The sequence below is a fragment of the Rhododendron vialii genome, chromosome 2a (genome assembly GCF_030253575.1).
Source record: "Rhododendron vialii isolate Sample 1 chromosome 2a, ASM3025357v1".
Lineage (NCBI taxonomy): Eukaryota > Viridiplantae > Streptophyta > Magnoliopsida > Ericales > Ericaceae > Rhododendron > Rhododendron vialii.
The window spans coordinates 8938899-8959160 of record NC_080558.1 but is presented as its reverse complement, the minus strand read 5'-3'; the positions used below and the strand labels follow the sequence as shown (position 1 = coordinate 8959160).

Below are 20262 nucleotides of genomic sequence, written 5' to 3'. Positions count from 1 at the left end.
GGGGCGAAGCCAGAAGAGGAAGTGGTCAGAGCCAAAGGCGGAGGAGAAGGGACTGAGGCGGCGGTAAACTCATTTGCCGGAGGAGCTCGAACAAAGCCCGTCGCCGCCAGTGTTTTCCCAACAAAGAGGAAGCTGGTTAAGACGATGATGTGGGATTCAATGGTTCAGGCCACTGTTTCAGCTGCTCCTTGTTTCAGCTCCGCTTCCATTAACAACAACAACCACCACCACAACGATAACAAAACCTTTCCCGCCTAAATTACCCCTGGAGATGCAAGTAATTCCTCGTGACCGCTTTTAATTTATATATATATATATATATATTTTTATTTTATTTTTATCCGCGCTTTTAGTTTATGTTTAGACTCTGAATTTGTATTCGCCCGAAGAATATGTGAATAATCATGCAGTAAATAAAAGTGATATTAAAGATATTTAGATAGTGTTCTTGATTTATCTCGATCTTGTTTTGTCTGTTAATTTCCCCCCCCCCCCCCCCCCCCCCCTTTCCTCTTACCAATTTATGATCCAATTGTCGCGTAATTCATGGTAAAGAAAATTGAAAAATCAAACACAATGAAATATCTGTGTCTCAAAAATTGTCTCCCAATTATCAAATGTCCGAGCCAGAGTAATCCTAGGGACCATAAACTCACCTTCTACTGGCGGAGCCCTATTTAAAACCAGAGCAAATGCTCGTTAAAAGAATTGATAACACTTGAGAGGTTTTACCTGAGATCTCATGAGACAGCAAACTTTTAAGTCACTGGTGTTGACCACCCAGCCAACCTCTTGAGGTTTTGCTCCGTTTGTTGTTGCTTTAGATTTGGCCTGTTTTTTCTTCGCTTTTTTGTCGTTGCCCTGTTTTTGCCCTGTTTTAAGTTCGAAAAAAGTTTTTACCTGTCTGAGTTGAAGAAAACCTTTTTCCTGTTTTGTTATATCGATTTTGTTTTTCCATTGTACTTGGCTTTCCTCTTTCCCGTTGTACTTGGCCTTATAAAATGGAAAATAGGAGAGTTTTTTTTTCCTTTCTCGACGATCACGGGTGTCCGGGTTAGTTTGCCCACACCTTGAGTATTCCCATCCTCAGTCCGATCAAATACATGTCATGCCATCCATGCCGAGATTAGGAACTTCACACGGGATTTCTCCGCTGCGGCCCGGGCACAAGAGGTTGCCAAGTTTCGAACTCAGAACGCCTGCATCTACAACTTATCCATATTGTCACTTGAGCTACTCCTTGGTTTACAGAGGAGGGACAGAGAGTCAAGTAATGGAAAAAGAGCAAGTGATGCCGAATTTGTTCTCAACTGAAAGTGCCCAAAAGCTAGACAAGAAATTTGACTCTGGGGGGCTTCCGACTTTCTCTTTCAAGTCCAACGAATGTTGGATTTCACTTGTTATAACGAGTCCCGTACTCCCGTTCCCAACTGCAAGATATGAATTTTTATATTTCCGAAATACGAGATTAAATTATTTACACCGCCACTACCTAATAACATGGAGTCCCAAAATCCATTTTAAACATCAAAGCCGTTAATTTTACAGCTCCAAACAGGCCAATTAGTCATGCGAAAAATCAAATTGAGCAGATGTTGATAAGTGCTTGATTCAAATCAATTGATTACGGGGAGGAGTTTTAACAATTCTTTTCATCAATGTTCGAGCAACCCTTAGCCTGAATAATGCTCATGTCGAGATCTACAACATGAACACAGTTTGGATTGGGAACTCACTCTATTAGGTGGTGTTATTGAGAGATGAGTTTGAAATGTGTGTAACTAGAATTTCCCACGGTGTATATGATAGAGAGTGAGAGGTCTTTATCCAGACTCCAGAGACATAAGTTTAGAATACAACCTCGGATTCAATTGTGTGCGTAGTCGTTCGCATGTTAATCGGCTCTTGAAACGCTATTACTGAAGTTATGATTTTTAAAATTCTATTTCGAGCATTGCTAAAAAGATACTTTTCTGAAAGATACACACTTTTTGAGAATAAGAGTTCTCTTGCTTTCCACAAAGGGAGAAAGCAAAAAAGAAAGAAAAGAAAAACCCGTTATTCGGTCTTCATCACTGAGAGCCGATTTCAGTAGATTTGTCGCTAAACTGTCTAAATAAATTCCAAGTTGTCGGACAAACGTTGTTGGTCTAGCGAATGCCAAATCTAACTGTAAAAGCGTCACAGAAGAAATAAGGGAGATGGGAGGAGAGGAGGGCCGACAGGTAGGGAGAGGGTTACGTGAGGCGCAGCTCCTCCCCGCTCTCACGTACCCCCAAGTGACTATTATTCCTGGAAAGTGTTCTTAGAGAGAGAGAAGGTTGATCCTACATTGTTAACGAGTCTTTGAGTTCTTAAACAGGACTATGGTTTCTATTTCACCAAATTATGCCATCAAAATTGGGCGCATTGGGGGGTTTGGATTGAAAAATCAGATAGTAATTTAATTTTGGTCTTTATTAAAAAAAATTTACATTTGTTGATTTTGCGTCACTTACTGATTCGTCTTGGCGAGAAAAATCGGAAAAGTATAAAATTTTGATCGAAACTCATAATTTTTTTTAAAAGGACAAAAAAAATTAAGTAAAAAAGTCTTTTTGACTTATTTTTATCTTTATTCAGAAAATTATGAAAAAAAAAAATGAGTTTAACTTTTCAATCCAAACTCACCTGACATTTTAATACGCCTACTAGTTCTACTCGGATGACATCACTTGGGTGATTCATGTGGATGAGATTACTTGGGTGATGTCATGTGGAATGACATCGTCACGACATCGTGAGAATTCCTCAGCAAAGAACAATTGGAAGGAGGTGGGAAATTGAGGAAAGCTCCTCCCAAACTACTATCCAAGTCCCTCTAGTTATGGTATATTACTGAATTAGCCCTAGACCTTCCTCTATTAATAGTACTACTCCACATGACAAAGATAGGACTACTACTGTACAGAACGAGGAAAGAGAGATTGTAATAAGAGAAAATCTTCTTTACGACCGTCCAAAAATATTTTGGACGATCAAGATGTTAATGAAATTTTGTCGGGAAAGAGTTAATTGTGACGGTCATAATTGAAAAAGAGTATTAGCCATTGATTGCACGAATAGACAACTGAGATTGATTGGTGCTGTAAACAGTAAACAGGCTGTTTACAGCACTTCCGTAAATAAGACAATCTCTTGTAATAAACATTCTCAAAATAGTGATGTTTAGTTAATCTTGAAAACAATCTTCCATATCTGGTGTCCTGTTTTGCTTCAATTTTTCCACACTACTTGGATATTTTTCCATGTATGGTTTATTAGCCTCCCAAGAGTTTTGAAGATGGGTACAATACATGAAACCCAGTCTATTTTTTTGCTAAAAAGTGGTTATTTCTTAAAATACTTGGATAAAAGTAAAAAATATTTATTTTTTCGATTCCCCTCGTCGAGAGGAAACAATAACCTACAAAAATTTGACGCAAAATTAACAAATGCGAAAAAATTTTAAGTAAGAAAAAAAAATTTAAATTTAAATCAAGTTTAAGTTAAGGGGAAAAGAATGCAGCCTAGGACTGGAAAACCCATCTTAAAAGGTGTTTCTTTCTTTCTTAGTTCCCCTCTGTTTTTGACGCTCTTAATTGAGAGCTTTTGAGATGCCTTGCTACGTGTCACTATCTTCTTGTACCAGTACTAATTTGCTTTTATCTTGATTCTTAGTAGTAGTAATTTGCAATTTGCTTTTATCTTGATTCTTAGCAGTAAATTTGCTTTTATCTTGATTCTTAGAAAATGAATTTCAAGGACGATGGTGGATTTGTTGTGTAGTTGTACGCCACGTTCTAATTGGAAGGTGAGAAAGCACTTTAGTTGGAAAACCGGCCTGATTCAAGAGCTAGAATCCAAATTTAGAACTCGAAATATGGGTCTTCGTAAAAAGAGTGAGAGATATTCTTTCTCCAAGAACAGAGTCTCCACCATTTCAAAATCATAGAGATGGGAGGGAGAGAGAGAGAGAGAGAGAGTGATGCAGAATGGAAATGGTTTATTATTTAAGAAATAGATTTTTAGTTTTATTATTTTGGTTATAAATTATTTTTGAATATTCCGCTTTAAGTGCCATTTGTTTTGGCAAGTTTTCTTTTAATATTTAGTATTTTGAGATCAAATCTTTTGATTTTGGTAATATTGAGTCAAATAGTGATTCACCGGGATTCAGCTTCCTGTTTTGCTGATTCCTTTATGGTCTTAGGTTTTTAGTATAAAATAAATTGTAGGGTGACATTAAAATGGAGTTGTTATTGAATTAAAGAAAAATTGAGAGTTTTCTCATTATTGTGTGTTCGAAGAGGGAGTACCTCTAGTTCATATCCATTTGTGTTTATGTTTCAAAGAGAGAATCTTTAACATAAGCAAGTTCGTGATCTCTTCTTGCAAATAGTTTCGTAAAAGGAGGCTGCCCTGCATCAGTTGGTATCAATGATGCAGAATGGAAATGGTTTATTATTTAAGAAATAGATTTTTAGTTTTATTATTTTGGTTATAAATTATTTTTGAATATTCCGCTTTAAGTGCCATTTGTTTTGGCAAGTTTTCTTTTAATATTTAGTATTTTGAGATAAAATCTTTTGATTTTGGTAATATTGAGTCAAATAGTGATTCACCGGGATTCAGCTTCCTGTTTTGCTGATTCCTTTATGGTCTTAGGTTTTTAGTATAAAATAAATTGTAGGGTGACATTAAAATGGAGTTGTTATTGAATTAAAGAAAAATTGAGAGTTTTCTCATTATTGTGTGTTCGAAGAGGGAGTACCTCTAGTTCATATCCATTTGTGTTTATGTTTCAAAGAGAGAATCTTTAACATAAGCAAGTTCGTGATCTCTTCTTGCAAATAGTTTCGTAAAAGAAGGCTGCCCTGCATCAGTTGGTATCAGAGCTCTCGTTTCAATCCTGACTATGGCCGGAGGACGTGCTGGAGGTCGAGGTGGAAGAGGAGGTCATACAACTAGTGTTGATGAAGTCTATGAACGAGATGAGGTTGCTCGAGATGCTCGAATGGAGGAAAGATTGCAGCAAGTCTTGGCGGCGATTGGGTTGCTTACCCAACGCATGGAGGCTTTTGAAGTTGCAATCCCATCTCGCCATCGTCCAGTTCAACCTTGGTTTCCGAAAGAGGAGGAGGTGTCGGATGATGTTTCTATCACCAAACCTTTGGCTGATAATCATCGGACGAGGGGGAGAGCAATGGTGAATGAAGCTACTATTGAGTGGCCATTCACAGTAAATATTATTCCAAATCCAGTAGTGGATTGGAGTAAATCACCAGTTTTTGATGAAGAACCGGTGGAGAAAATTACAAAAGAAAAAAATCAAAAAAAATTGGAAAAAAAAGTTTTTACCATGCTTGAAGGTGATGAGATTGATTGGGGTAATCAATTTGAGGATTCTTTTTGGGAACGTACTGAAGCTATTATGACGAAGAATATTTGGATTGCATACTTAGAGCTAATTGTGGCAAACAATATTGCTTTTATTTTTCTTGACTCATCTTTACAGTTTGGGGTTCGAAAAATTAATTTGAAATACAAGATTGATGCAGGCAAGTCACGACGAATCCAACTTTATAAACTCGAGGACGAGTTTCTTCAAGACAGGGAGAATGATGCAGAATGGAAATGGTTTATTATTTAAGAAATAGATTTTTAGTTTTATTATTTTGGTTATAAATTATTTTTGAATATTCCGCTTTAAGTGCCATTTGTTTTGGCAAGTTTTCTTTTAATATTTAGTATTTTGAGATCAAACCTTTTGATTTTGGTAATATTGAGTCAAATAGTGATTCACCGGGATTCAGCTTCCTGTTTTGCTGATTTCTTTATGGTCTTAGGTTTTTAGTATAAAATAAATTGTAGGGTGACATTAAAATGGAGTTGTTATTGAATTAAAGAAAAATTGAGAGTTTTCTCATTATTGTGTGTTCGAAGAGGGAGTACCTCTAGTTCATATCCATTTGTGTTTATGTTTCAAAGAGAGAATCTTTAACATAAGCAAGTTCGTGATCTCTTCTTGCAAATAGTTTCGTAAAAGGAGGCTGCCCTGCATCAGAGAGAGAGAGAGAGAGAGAGAGAGAGAGGAGATTGTAAAAAGTGGAAAAAAGGAATGGGAAGGCAGGGAATGGAAACTCACCACCCGAAGTCTCTCTCTAAAGCAAATGTTGTAGTTGAATGGAGTTGAATCGAATTTCCGAAGAAAGGAGTACCAAAAAAGAAAGAAAGGAGTTGAGTCCGTTTTCAATTTGAATGTACTAAGGCCTTGTTTGATAAATGTGTTGGATTAGATAGGATTAGTAAAAAGATGATATTGGGATGACATTCGTAAGGAAATGAAATTATAGAGTGGGATTCGTAAAGAGATGAGATTAGTAATATTACATTTGTTTTCCACACGTAGGATTGGAAGATTGATGTTCCAACATTACCCTTGTTCATGCACGGTTCTGGAACGGAGATTCTTTGACTTAAATGACGAACCCGTAGTTTCTGCCTTTACAGGGCGATGACAGAAGATCAGAAAAAGAATGCTTAAGAGCATAATTTTCAAAATTTTACCTAATTTTTTTTAGGCAATAAACAATGGAATACTTACCCAAAAAAACATAGAATGATGAAATTGTTAATACCATGTTTGTTTAGGACACGGTTAGATTGGATTAAAACAATAATTTTCTTTAATTTTTGCCCTCGATGAAGTAAAAGAGAAAATACAATTAAAATGTCCTATTTTTTTAGTCTTTCTTCACTTTTTTTTTAACTGTACTCAACATTTTGTGAAAATACAATTAACAGGGATTGAAAATACAACTAATGTACATTTTTATATTACATTCAAGTCCAACACAATTATGGCTACCCAATGCTATGCACCAACGGCGCATAACTGGGTTTGTGGAATCCACTTTTGAGTTCCACACAAATGATTCAAGTTACTAATTAAATCTATTATTCCTTTTTTTTTCATTTCCGTTTGTCTTTTTGGGTTTTACAAGTTCCAAAAATATCACGAAGCAAACAAAAAAAAAAGGAACAAAACCAAAAAGTTACAAAACATGAAAAAAAATGTTTTAAAATCATTGCACAAAAAATGTAGGAAAATAATGGATATTTTTAACTCACTCTTCAAAAATGGACTGATGCATTGATGATCTAATTTTTACACAGTCAATATCATACCCATTACATCAGTGGTAATTTCCGGTGGTTTTTTGGTGCACGGGTGAGATACCAAGGGTAATTGCATAATTTATCCAAATGACCAAGGGTAATTGGGTCAATGTAATTTAATTTCATGGGATAAGATTGTTAATACCTAGTCCCCCAAGGTATTACTAATCCTCCCTATTGAGGGGATTGCCCATCCCATGGGATTACTAATCCCCTTCAATTTTGTGCAATCAAACATAGAATTAGGGAACCCATAGGATTAGTAATCTTATCCCACTCTCTAACTCACTTATCAAACAAGGCCTAAAAGCAAAAGGAAAGTTTCCTTTGGTGGCTTTCCAAGTTTCGAGTAGCTTTTTTGGATTTTTATAGGTGGGATGCCCATCTTTGGTAACCAAGTTTAAGAAGGCCAAGCTTGAAGTCCCAAAGCAATGATACAAAAAAGGAAACTGATATTCGCGCTCTATTTTTATTGATCGCGCTCCACTTTTAACGTAAAGTTACTTGTAACTTTATGAACAAAATGGAGCGCCATCAGTAAAAAGTGAAGCGCAAGTATCAAAATCCTATAAAAAAAATAAAAAGGTCCCAAATCAGGAATAGTAACAAAATGGAGCGCCATCAGTGATAATGATCGGAGTTATTCATTCTATAGAGCTTGTCGAGTATGTCATATATGCCAAAAATTAGCTTGGCTGCTTTTTGGCCTTGTTTTTGTGTTGTTTTGTGTTGTGTTGTGTTGGAGTTTGTGTGTACAAGGACGGAATCAGAATTTTATCCTATCAGACTACCAGTGGCGAAATGTATACTAAAAAAATCTAGTAGTGGCGAGACTATATCAGTTGGGCATAATTTTTTTTTATATATAATAATTACATTTTCTAAAATTCTTGTCGTGATGGTCGCCGCCACTAAACCCCGGTCCCATCCTTGCGTGTGTAGAGAGGGTATGCCCTCCTTTTTGCTGTGTTCTGTTTTGGTTCTCTTGTAATCTTGGTGTTGGCTTGTGCCCAATAAAATTTAACTTACCGAAAAAATATGGATTCACTTAACTACAAATGCCAAATAGTTGAGATTACCTTGAGCATATAAGTACAGTTGATCACGGTGAAAATAGATTGCGGTATTCGTATACGACCACCCTAACCAAAGGGTGGAGCCGCTATTGTCGCATGGAATAATGAAAATCCTTAAGTGAAATAGGAGCTCGTAAAATATTTTAGTCGCTTCGCAAATCCTACACATCTATGTTGAAGAAAACGAATTTCTGATTTCAGAGTGTAGCAATAGTTTATTTTCTTATAAAACAAACATATTACGAAATCATATCGAATGATATCCGGTCAATAAAATTTTAAGAGTGACATATTTTCAACTCTAAAAATTATAACTCCTATCAATATCATTGACGTGAGCCCTGAAATACATCCCCGAGGATTGAACATGACGTTGATTGAACATGACGTTGGCGCGGGCGTGCTCAGAGAGAGAGAGAGAGAGAGAGAGAGAGAGAGAGGGGCAAATGATTCAATGAATGGAATGATACTATATGTGAATGGAATAATACGTAAGCCTATATATATATATATGTGAACGGAAATGGAGGTTCAGTAACTGAACACTAGCAAAAAGAAATGGAGGCGAAGCCAGGAGAGGAAGTGGTCAGAGCCAAAGGCGGAGGAGAAGGGACTGAGGCGGCGGCAAACTCAATTGCCGGAGGAGCTCGAACAAAGCCCGTTGCCGCCAGTGTTTTCCCAAGAAAGAGGAAGCTGGTTAAGACGATGATGTGGGAATCAATGGTTCAGGCCATTGTTTCAGCTGCTCGTTGTTTCAGCTCCGCTTCCATTAACAAGAACAACCACCACCACCACCACGACAACAATACCTTTCCCGCCTAAACTACCCAGGAGATGCAAGTAATTCCTCGTGACCGCTTTTAGTTTATGTTTAGACCCTGAATTTGTATTATTCGCCCGAAGAATATGTGAATATTCATGCAGTAAATAAAACTGATATTAAAGATATTTAGATAGTGTTCTTGATTTATCTCGATCTTGTTTTGTCTGTAAATATTTTTTTCCCCTTTCCTCTTACCAATTTATGATCCAATTGTCGTTTATCTCGATCTTGTTTTGTCTGTTTTACCAGTTTTCTTTTTTTTTGGCTCTTATGTGGTTGCCATGTTTTAAGTTCGAAAAATGTTTTTCCCTTGAGAAATGTAAAGCGCAAAGAAAATGAACAAAAAAAAGACCCTTAAAGTGTACATGAACGGCTCAGATTCATTGCATAGTGAATCTGAATCGTTCATGTACACTTTAAGGGTATTTTTTTTTGCCCATTTTCTTAGTCTCTAGCACAACCACTTTCTTTTTCCTATATATTCTGTTCTCTTATTTTCTCTTTCTCATTGTAATTGGCTTTCCTCTGTACTGTTGTACTTGGCTTATCAATGGAAAATAGAAGAGAGAGTGTTTAAAAAATTAAGTGGTCGAATTTTCAATATGTTTGAACTGGTATAAAGATCTTATTTTTATCATCATATTATTCTAAAGGGTCGTAATTAATTTTTGTCTGCAAAACTCTCATAATTAAATATCTACTACTCCATCCGTCCCTAAATAAGTGTCCGGCGTGCAAAACTAGGCTTTACAAAATATGCATATTTTTTATTTAAAAATTTAATTTTTTTTCACAATCTAATAGAACTCATTGCTATCTATTAATTTGTAAAAAAAAATTGATTTTTTTAACAAAACAAATGCATCTTTTTGAAGGCCTAGTTTTGCGCGCCGAACACTTATTTAGGGACGGAGGGAGTATTTATTTGGAACCCTATAGAGCAGATACTTAATTAAGAGAGCTCTAGAGAAAAAAAAGTAATTTTGAACCTTTAGAATAATATGATGATAAAAATAAAATCTTCGTACTGGTTCAAACGGATTGAAAATTTGAGCACTTAATTTTTTGAGACTATTTACAAAATTAAGTGCTCTAATTTTAAATACGTTTGAACCAGTGTGAAGATCTTATTCTTCTGATCATTTTATTCTGAAGGGTTATAATTAATTTTTGTCTCTAAAACTTTTATAATTAAGTTTCTGTTTCGTAAAGTGCCAAAAGAAAGAATGAAAGAGGAAGAATAAGTGACGTCTCAATTATTCAGAGCTTTGCCTCACAAACCCTTTGCACGGCCCCTCCATGTATAATTTTATCTCTTTTTAAAATTGTGTTTCAAGCTTTGCTAACCAAGATATACACATTCAGTGGTACTTTTCTGAAAGATGCACACTTTTCGAGAATAAGGTTTCTCTTGCTTTACACAAAAGAGGAAGCAAAAAAGGGACCCAAAAAAAAAAAACAAAAATTCGTTATTCAGTCTTCGTCACTAAGAGCCAGTTTCAGTGGATTTGTCACTAAACTGTCAAAATCAACTCCGAGTCGTCGGACAAACGTTGTTGGTCCAGCGAATGCCGGATCTAACTCTAACAGTGTCACAGAAGATGTAAAGGAGATGGGAGGAGAGGAGGGCCGAGAGGTAGGGAGAGGGGTACGTGAGGTGCAGCCCCTCCTCGCTCTCACGCACCCCCAAGTGACTATTATTCCTTAAAAGTGTTGTTGAAGAGAGAGAGAGAGAGAGAGAGAGAATAGGTTGATCCTACGTTGTGAACGAGTCTTTGAGTTCTTAACAGGATTATGGTTCCTGTTTCACCAAATTATGCCATCAGAATTGGGCGCATCGGAGGGATTTGGATTGGAAAGTCAAATAGTAACTTAATTTGTCTTTATTAAAAAAAATTCGCATTTGTTAATTTTAAGTCAAACTTTTGTGACTTACTGATTCGTCTCAATAAGAGAAATCGGAAAAATATAAAATTTTGATCAAAACTCATAATTTTTTTAAAAAAGACAAAAAGAAAATTAAAAAAAGTTATTTGACTTATTTTTGTCTTTATTCAGAAAATTAAAACTCGGTTTGGTTTGGTTTCCTTTCCTCGAGCTCAATCAATAAGTCACAAAAGTTTGACGCAAAACAAACAAATGCAAAAAAAATTCAAATAAAGACAAAAAAAAAATTAGTTACTTAAATTTTCAATCCAAATCCACGTGATATTTTACCATTTATACGCCTACTGGTTCTACTAGGGATGACATCATTTGGGTGATGTCACGTGGATGAGATTACTTGGGTGATGTCATGTGGATGAGATTATTTGGGTGATGTCATGTGGATGACATCATCACGACATCGTGAGAATTCCACAGCAAAGAAGAATTGGAAGGAGGTGGGAAATTGCGGAAAGCTCCTCCCAAACTACTATCCAAATCCCTCTAGTTATGGTATATTACTGAATTAGCCCTAGACCTTCCTCTATAAATAGTACTACTTAGGGTTGCTCGCGGTCCGATTCAGTTCGGATTTTTAGGAATCCGAAGACCGAACCACTAGTCACGGTTTTTACAAAATGAAATCCGTGTACGGACCAAAAGTCCTATGGTCCGGTTCCAATCCAATCCGTGACTCGCGGATCTGTTACGGTTTTGTCCACGAATTTTAGCGAAAATAAAGCTCAAGCAAATATCCCACACTAAAATGAAAGAAGGTTATACTCAGAATTAAGTTTAATACCACCATAAAGTATTTGTTACATAAACTACCAAAGGCCTACTTCAAAAATCAGATTCAAAAGAATCTAAACACTAGTAGATTGTATCATTATAATACATAACATAAAACCAAACAACAAACAAAAAAATCAAAGGGGTACAACTATAACACCAAAGAGGTGAAATTGTATCTTCCATTCAAATGCAATGCACGGCAACAGTTTAACATTAAAATACTAAAATTGGTGGAAAAAAGTTTTAACATTCCTAACTATTAATTATATAAATACACATATATATTTGTGTGTGTATATATATATTTATTATTTATATAAAATAAATATGTCACGGTTCGGTTCAATTAATCCACGGTTTCGTAATAAAAATCCGTGAATCGAACCGCGAGCCATGGTTTTTTAATTTTTCAATCCGTGTTCGGACCATTAATCCACGGACAAAATCCAAAAGGTACGGATCAGTTCGGTCGGAACCGATTTTGCGGTTCACCGAATTTTTTAAGCAGCCCTAGTACTACTCCACATGACAAAGATAGGACTACCACTGTACAGAACGAGGAAAGAGAGATTGTAATAAGAGAAAATCTTCTTTACGATCGTTCAAAAGTGTTTTGAACGGTCAAGATGTGAATGAAACTTTTCCGAAAAAGAGTTAATTGTAACCAGTTATAATTGAAAATGAATCTTAGCTATTCATTGTGCAAATAGACGGTTGAGATTAGTTGGTGCTATAAACAGGCTGTTTACAACACCTCTGTAAATGATACAATCTCTTGTAATAAACATTCTCAAAATAGTGATGTTTAGTTAGTCTTGAAAACAATCTTCCATATCTGGTGGCATGTTTTGTTTCAATTTTTCAACACTACTTGGATATTTTTCCATATATGGTTTATCAGCATCCAAAGAGTTTTGAAGATTGGTACAATATGTGAAACCCAATCTATGAAAGAAAATGAATAGTTCAGATTCACATATCCTATCATTTTTGAAGAGTTTTAGAGGACTCATAAAGAGAGTTTTAAGGACATTATGAATAACATGTAATACAAATATACGAGTTTATTCACGTATCCATGAATATTTGATGAAGATGAAGTTGATTTTGGCATAGATTATTTCTAAACGGGATGTACGAGATTAACAATTTGAATCATCAATGCGGCTCGTGATGGTCCTACAAAGGGGGAGTACGGAGGATAGAGGATATTGACATTTGAAAGGGAGCTGACCCCTCTCTCTTGAGGGCCACCTCTCCTCCCTTCTCCCTGTTCGCCGAAGACCACCACCCTCTCTCCCTCACCAGAATGCCTTAGAAAGGAAAGAATACCCCTCGCTTGTTATCACAGTAACTATCATTTACAATCAGAAATTTTACAAGAAAGTTTAGGCACAAGAACAAGGAGAACTAGCAGAAGAAATAAAAATGAACAGTGAGATTAATTCGTCAATATGGAAAGGAAAAATAAAGCAAAACAAGGGTAAAAAAAAAACCCGGAAAGAACTACCAAGCTGGCTATGTGCGCAGTTTGTTTGCGATGTATAGGAGGTGGCTGATATTTGTGGAGGGATAATGTTGGAGTAACTTGAGATTAGAAGTGAAATCACCAGCAAGTAAACGCCTCCGGATGAGAATCAGCATTGCACAGCATATCCGAAGCAGAGTTTCCTGAGAATCACAAAAACTTCACAGTTCACTCCCCTGTTTTGCTACATGCTTGATTTTTGCATTACAAGATTGAATTACTATTTTTAAGATTAAGCATTTTATTTACGGGACAGAATGTTGGCTTATTAAGAAACAACAGGTGAACAAGATGAGTGTAGCGGAAATGAGAATGTTGAGGTGGATGTGTGGTAAGACTAGACGAGACAGGATTAGAAATGAAACGATTCGTGAGATAGTAGGTGTAGCACCCATAGAAGAGAAGTAAAAGAAAAATAGACTAAGGTGGTTTGGGTATGTCTACCGTAAGCCAGGAGATGCAGTGGTTAAGAGAGCGGATATGATAGCTTTGGGTAGCAGTGATACGGGGAGAGGTAGACCTAAATCTGAAAATTGATTATACTTAACTTAAATCTGAAAATTGTCCTTATTTGAATTTTTTTCGCATTTGTTAGTTTGCACCAAATTTTTTTGAGTAATTGATTTATCTCGACGAGAGGAATCGGAAAAGTAAATTTTTTTTTTACTTTTACCCAAATATTTTGAAAACAACCACTTTTTAGCGTCAAAATGTCATTTTTTTGCTAAAAAATAGTTATTTCTTAAAATACTTGGATAAAAGTAAAAAAAATATTTACTTTTCCGATTTCCCTCGTCAAAATGAAACAATAACCTACAAAAGTTTGACGCAAAATTAATAAATGCATAAAAATTTAAATAATGACAAAATTTTCAAATTTAAATTAATAAGTTTAAGTTAGGGAGAAAAGAATGCAGCCGAGGACTGGAAAACCCATCTTAAAAGGTGTTTATTTTTCAGTTTTTCTTAGTTCCCCTCTGTTTAGTAGTACTTTCTTAACGCTCTAATTGAGAGCTTTTGAGATGCCTTGCTACGTGTCACTATCTTCTTGTGCAAGTAGTAATTTGCTTTTATCTTGATTCTGTAGTAATTTGCAATTTGCTTTTTATCTTGATTCTTTGCAGTAATTTGCTTTTTATCTTGATTCTTAGTAGTAATTTGCTTTTCATAGACGATGGTGGATTTGTTGTGTAGCTGTACGCCCCGTTCTAATTGGAAGGTGAGAAAGCACTTTAGTTGGAAAACCGTCCTGATTCAAGAGCTAGAATCCAAATATAGAATTCGAAATATGGAGTCTCCGTAGTTCAAATATAATGAAAAGAGTGAGAGATATTTCTTTCTCTAAGAACAGAGTCTCCACCATCTCAAAATCATATAGAGAGAGAGAGAGAGGGAGAGAGGAGATTGTAAAAAGTGGGAAAAAGGAATGGGAAGGCAGGGAATGGAAAACCCGAAGTCTCTCTTCAACGCAAATGTTGTATTATTATTCTGATGGCGCTCTACAGAATGAATAACTCCGATTATTATTCTGATGGCGCTCCATTTTGTTACTATTCCTGATTTGGGACATTTTTATTTTTTTATAGGATTTTGATATTTGCGCTTCACTTTTTACTGATGACGCTCCATTTGGTTCATAAAGTTACTAGTAACTTTACGTTAAAAGTTGAGCGCCATCAATAAAAAATGGAGTGCAAATATCAATTTCCTTTTTTATATCATTGCTTTGGGACTTCAAGCTTGGCCTTCTTAAACTTGGTTACCAAAGATGGGCATCCCACCTATTTAGAACCAAAAAAGTTACTCGAAACTCGGAAAGCCACCAAAGGAAACTTTCCTTTTGCCTTAGACCTTGTTTGATAAGTGAGTTAGAGGGTGAGATAGGATTATTAATCCTATGGGTCTCCTAATTCTATGTTTGATTGCATAAAATGGAAGGGGATTAGTAATCCCATGGGATGGGCAATCCCCTCACTAGGGAGGATTAGTAATACCTTGGGGGACTAGGTATTAACAATCCTATTCATGAAATTAAATTATATTGACCCAATTACCCTTGGTCATTTGAATAAATTATGCAATTACCCTTGGGATCTCACATGTGCACCAAAAAACCACCGGAAATTACCACTGATGTAATGGGTATGATATCACTACAAGAAAAATGGGATTTGCCCGCGTCCAAAAGCGTTGGTAAAAGTGTCACAAAGCATTGCTATAGACCTTTGTGTTCTATACCAGCGCTTAAGTAAAGCGCTGGTGCATGACCGCCGCAATAGCACTGTACCAGCGCTTTTTGTGGGTGTTGGTATAGATTAATTTTTACCAGCGCTTTGTTTCCCAGTGCTTTATAACGTTGGCATAGACCCCCTTTACCAAAAACCAAAATGGAGGAGGCGGGAAGCCCTGTGCCGTTACCAGTTTTCGAACGCTGGACCCTGGACTCACCATCACCTGCGCACACCTTCTCCAGCCACTGCACCAAACATCATTTCCATTACATGGTTTGAAATATTAAAAATATAACATATGTTTAACATCTATTTTCTTTGTTAACTATTTGGTATATTATTATTTATTATAAAAAGGTGAATCACTCCTCCCATGAGACTTATTTTTTATGTTCTATGCTCTATTTTTGTTCCACTAACATTTCAAAAGCTTTATTTTAGTAATTTTTATATTTGTATTTTACAAGATTTTTTTCAACCACTACCACCACGACCCCAAATAATGCATCTAATGGGAATATTGCTTATTTCGATTGAGGCAAAATTTTACGGAAATGATTTAATCAACAAAGACAACAAAATGAACGGATTGGATCATCGATCGTGATTGTGTCGTGATCATGGCATTAAAGTATTAGATGCATTCCGACCCCCACCAAAGTCTTTATTTTTTATTTGAATTGTCTATTTTTACATATTACGGAGTTCGTCATTCTTACCAAGAATAAAGTTAATCGGGTTGTGTCTCGATAAAGAAGTTTTCTAAACCCAATTGAGATATTTTTTTTATGAGAATGATAAAATCAACAAGAAAAACAAAATTAACGGTCTGCGTTGTCATAATTGTGTTGCGGTTGAATGGCTATCATACATTCAAGTACAACACAAGACTTAGTTTATTAACAGTTGCATTGAATGTATAGAATTTAAAGGTTGTTACCAAATCAATTTTTACAGTGGTCGATCTGAACCATTAGAATTTCACATCTCATTTATTCCGTCATTGTCACCAAAATCAGAGATCATTGGATATCGACGACTGCCTAATCGGACAACATTTGATGCATCCCTAGGCATTAAAATATTAGATCGCAACCCGACCCCCACAAGAGTCTTTATTTTTTGGTCCAAACTGTTCGTCTTTTACATTTTACGTAATTCATCGACCGTACCAAGAATGAAGTTGATCGAGTATCGATACAAATTTGATCAAAGAGTATTAAAAATGTATAACATATAGTAATATTATTAGATTTTGGTCAATCAATTTATTTTTTCATTGGGTCTACTCCCACGCTTTTTCTTAGGCAGCTGGGAAATGGAGAGTTTATTCCAGCGCTTTTTCTAAACGCTGGTAAATGATGGGCCTATGCCGGCGCTTTTGCTTGGGCGCTGGGAAAGGGTCGGTCTATTCCAACGCTTTTGGTTTGAGCGCTGGAAAATCCCTATTCTAACAGTGGCTAAAAAAAGCGCTGGCATTGACCTCCTATTGTAGCGCTTTTTGCAAGCGCTGATAGAAAAAGCGCTGATGTTGATCAAATTTCTTGTAGTGTATTGGCTGTGTAAAAATTAGATTATCAATGCATCAGTCCATTTTTGAAAAGTGAGTTAAAAATATCCATTATTTTCCTACATTTTTTGTGCAATGATTTTAAAACATTTTTTTTTCATGTTTTGTAAATTTTTTGTTTAGTTTCAAATTTTTTTTTTTTTGGCTTCGTGATATTTTTGAAACTTGTAAAACCCAAAAAGACAAACATAAATGAAAAAAAAAAGGAATAATAGATTTAATTAGTAACTTGAATCATTTGTGTGGAATTCAAAAATGGATTCCATAAACCCATTTGTGTGCCATTGGTGCATAGTGTTGGGTAGCCATAATTGTGTTGGACCTGAATGTAGTATAAAAATGTACATTAGTTGTATTTTCAATCCATGTTAATTGTATTTTCACAAAATGTTGAGTACAGTTAAAAAAAGAAAAGAAAGACTAAAAAAATAGGACATTTTAATTGTATTTTCTCTTTTACTTCATTGAGGGTAAAAATTAAAGAAAATTATTGTTTTAATCCAATCTAATCGTGTCCTAAACAAACATGGTATTAACAATTTCATCATTCTATGTTTTTTTTTTTGGGTAAGTATTCCATTGTTTATCGCCTAAAAATCAAATTAGGTAAAATTTTGAAAATTATGCATGAACAAAAGTAATGTTGGAACATCAATTTTCCAAGTTCCAATCTTATCCTATGTGTGGAAAACAAGCATAATATTACTAATCTCATCTCCTTACGAATTCCACTCCATAATCTCATTTCCTTACGAATCTCATCTCAATCCCATCTTTTTTGGTACTCCTTACTTCGGAAATTAGCTTGATCGAACATTGACAGGTACATAAACGAAAAGACTTGTACAAGAAAAAAAAAAGGGGGCAATTTTAAGTTTCAAATTTATAACCTTGATCCCTAGCTACAGGGGTTGTGTGGGACTTTCTTTGTAACCTTGGCTGCTTTTTGGCCTCGTTTTTGTGTTGTTTTGTGTTGTGTTTGAGTTTGTGTGTACAAGAACGGAATCAGAATTTTACCCTACCAGATTACCAGTGGCGAAATGTATACTAAAAAAATTTAGTAGTGGCGAGACTATATTAGTTGGGCATAATTTTTTTTATATATAATAATTGCATTTTCTAAAATTTTTGTCGTGATGGTCGCCGCCACTAGACCCCGGTCCGCGTGTGTAGAGAGGGTATGCCCTCCTTTTTGCTGTGTTCTGTTTTGGTTCTCTTGTAATCTTGGTGTTCGGCTTGTGCCCAATAAAATTTAACTTACCGAAAAAATATGGATTCACTTAACTACAAATGCCAAATAGTTGAGATTACCTTGAGCATATAAGTACAGTTGATCACGGTGAAAATAGATTGCGGTATTCGTATACGACCACCCTAACCAAAGGGTGGAGCTGCTGTTGTAGCATGGAATAATGAAAATCCTTAAGTGAAATAGGAGCTCGTAAAATATTTTAGTCGCTTCGCAAATCCTACACATCTATGTTGAAGAAAACAAATTTCTGATTTCAGAGTGTAGCAATAGTTTTTTTTCTTATAAAACAAACATATTACGAAATCATATCGAATGATATCCGGTCAATAAAATTTTAAGAGTGACATATTTTCAACTCTAAAAATTATAACTCCTATCAATATCATTGACGTGAGCCCTGAAATACATCCCCAAGGATTGAACATGACGTTGATTGAACATGACGTTGGCGTGGGCGAGCGCAGAGAGAGAGAGAGAGAGAGAGAGGGGCAAATGATTCAATGAATGGAATAATACTGTATGTGAATGGAATAATACGTAAGCCTATATATATATATATGAACGGAAATGGAGGTTTAGTAACTGAACACTAGCAAAAAGAAATGGAGGCGAAGCCAGGAGAGGAAGTGGTCAGAGCCAAAGGCGGAGGAGAAGGGACTGAGGCGGCGGCAAACTCAATTGCCGGAGGAGCTCGAACAAAGCCCGTCGCCGCCAGTGTTTTCCCAACAAAGAGGAAGCTGGTTAAGACGATGATGTGGGATTCAATGGTTCAGGCCACTGTTTCAGCTGCTCATTATTTCAGCTCCGCTTCCATTAACAACAACAACAACGAAAACAACCACCACCACAACGACAACAAAACCTTTCCCGCCTAAATTACCCCAGGAGATGCAAGTAATTCCTCGTGACCGCTTTTAGTTTATGTTTAGACCCTGAATTTGTATTATTCGCCCCGAAGAATATGTGAATAATCATGCAGTAAATAAAAGTGATATTAAAGATATTTAGATAGTGTTCTTGATTTATCTCGATCTTGTTTTGTCTGTTAATATTTTTTTCCCCTTTCCACTTACCAATTTGTGATCCAATTGTCGTTTATCTCGATCTTGTTTTGTCTGTTTTACCAGTTTTCTTTTTTTTTGGCTCTTTTGTGGTTGCCATGTTTTAAGTTCGAAAAATGTTTTTCCCTTGAGAAATGTAAAGCGCAAAGAAAATGAACAAAAAAAAGACCCTTAAAGTGTACATGAACGGCTCAGATTCACTGCATAGTGAATCTGAATTGTTCATGTACACTTTAAGGGTATTTTTTTTTGCCCATTTTCTTAGTCTCTAGCACAACCACTTTCTTTTTCCTATATATTCTGTTCTCTTATTTTCTCTTTCTCATTGTAATTGGCATTCCTCTGTCCCGTTGTACTTGGCTTATCAATGGAAAATAGAAGAGAGAGTGTTTAAAAAATTAAGTGGTCGAATTTTCAATATATTTGAACTGGTACAAAGATCTTATTTTTATCATCATATTATTCTACAGGGTCGTAATTAATTTTTGTTTGCAAAACTCTCATAATTAAATATCTACTCTTTATTTGGGACCCTATAGAGCAGATATTTAATTAAGAGAGCTATAGAGAAAAAAAAGTAATTTTGAACCTTTAGAATATTATGATGATAAAAATAAAATCTTCGTACTGGTTCAAACGGATTGAAAATTGGAGCACTTAATTGAACTGACTTACTCGTGGCAACCTTCCGGCTGCCCAACGACCTATAACGCTAGTCACTACTCCCACTGGGAAAATTAAGTGCTCCAATTTTCAATCCGTTTGAACCAGTGTGAAGATCTTATTCTTCTGATCATTTT

General features: G+C 35.7%; 1 protein-coding gene across 1 annotated transcript in view; it reads right to left on the bottom strand.

Annotated features, from left to right (window-relative positions):
* Positions 1–13246: 13246 nt before the first annotated feature.
* Positions 13247–20262, bottom strand: part of LOC131318098 (uncharacterized) — a 30338-nt gene continuing 23322 nt past the window's right edge. The window contains exon 9 of the mRNA XM_058347908.1: positions 13247–13491. Coding sequence (XP_058203891.1) covers positions 13339–13491 — 153 coding nt within the window. The 3' untranslated portion in view covers positions 13247–13338. The remainder of the gene's footprint in view (positions 13492–20262) is intronic.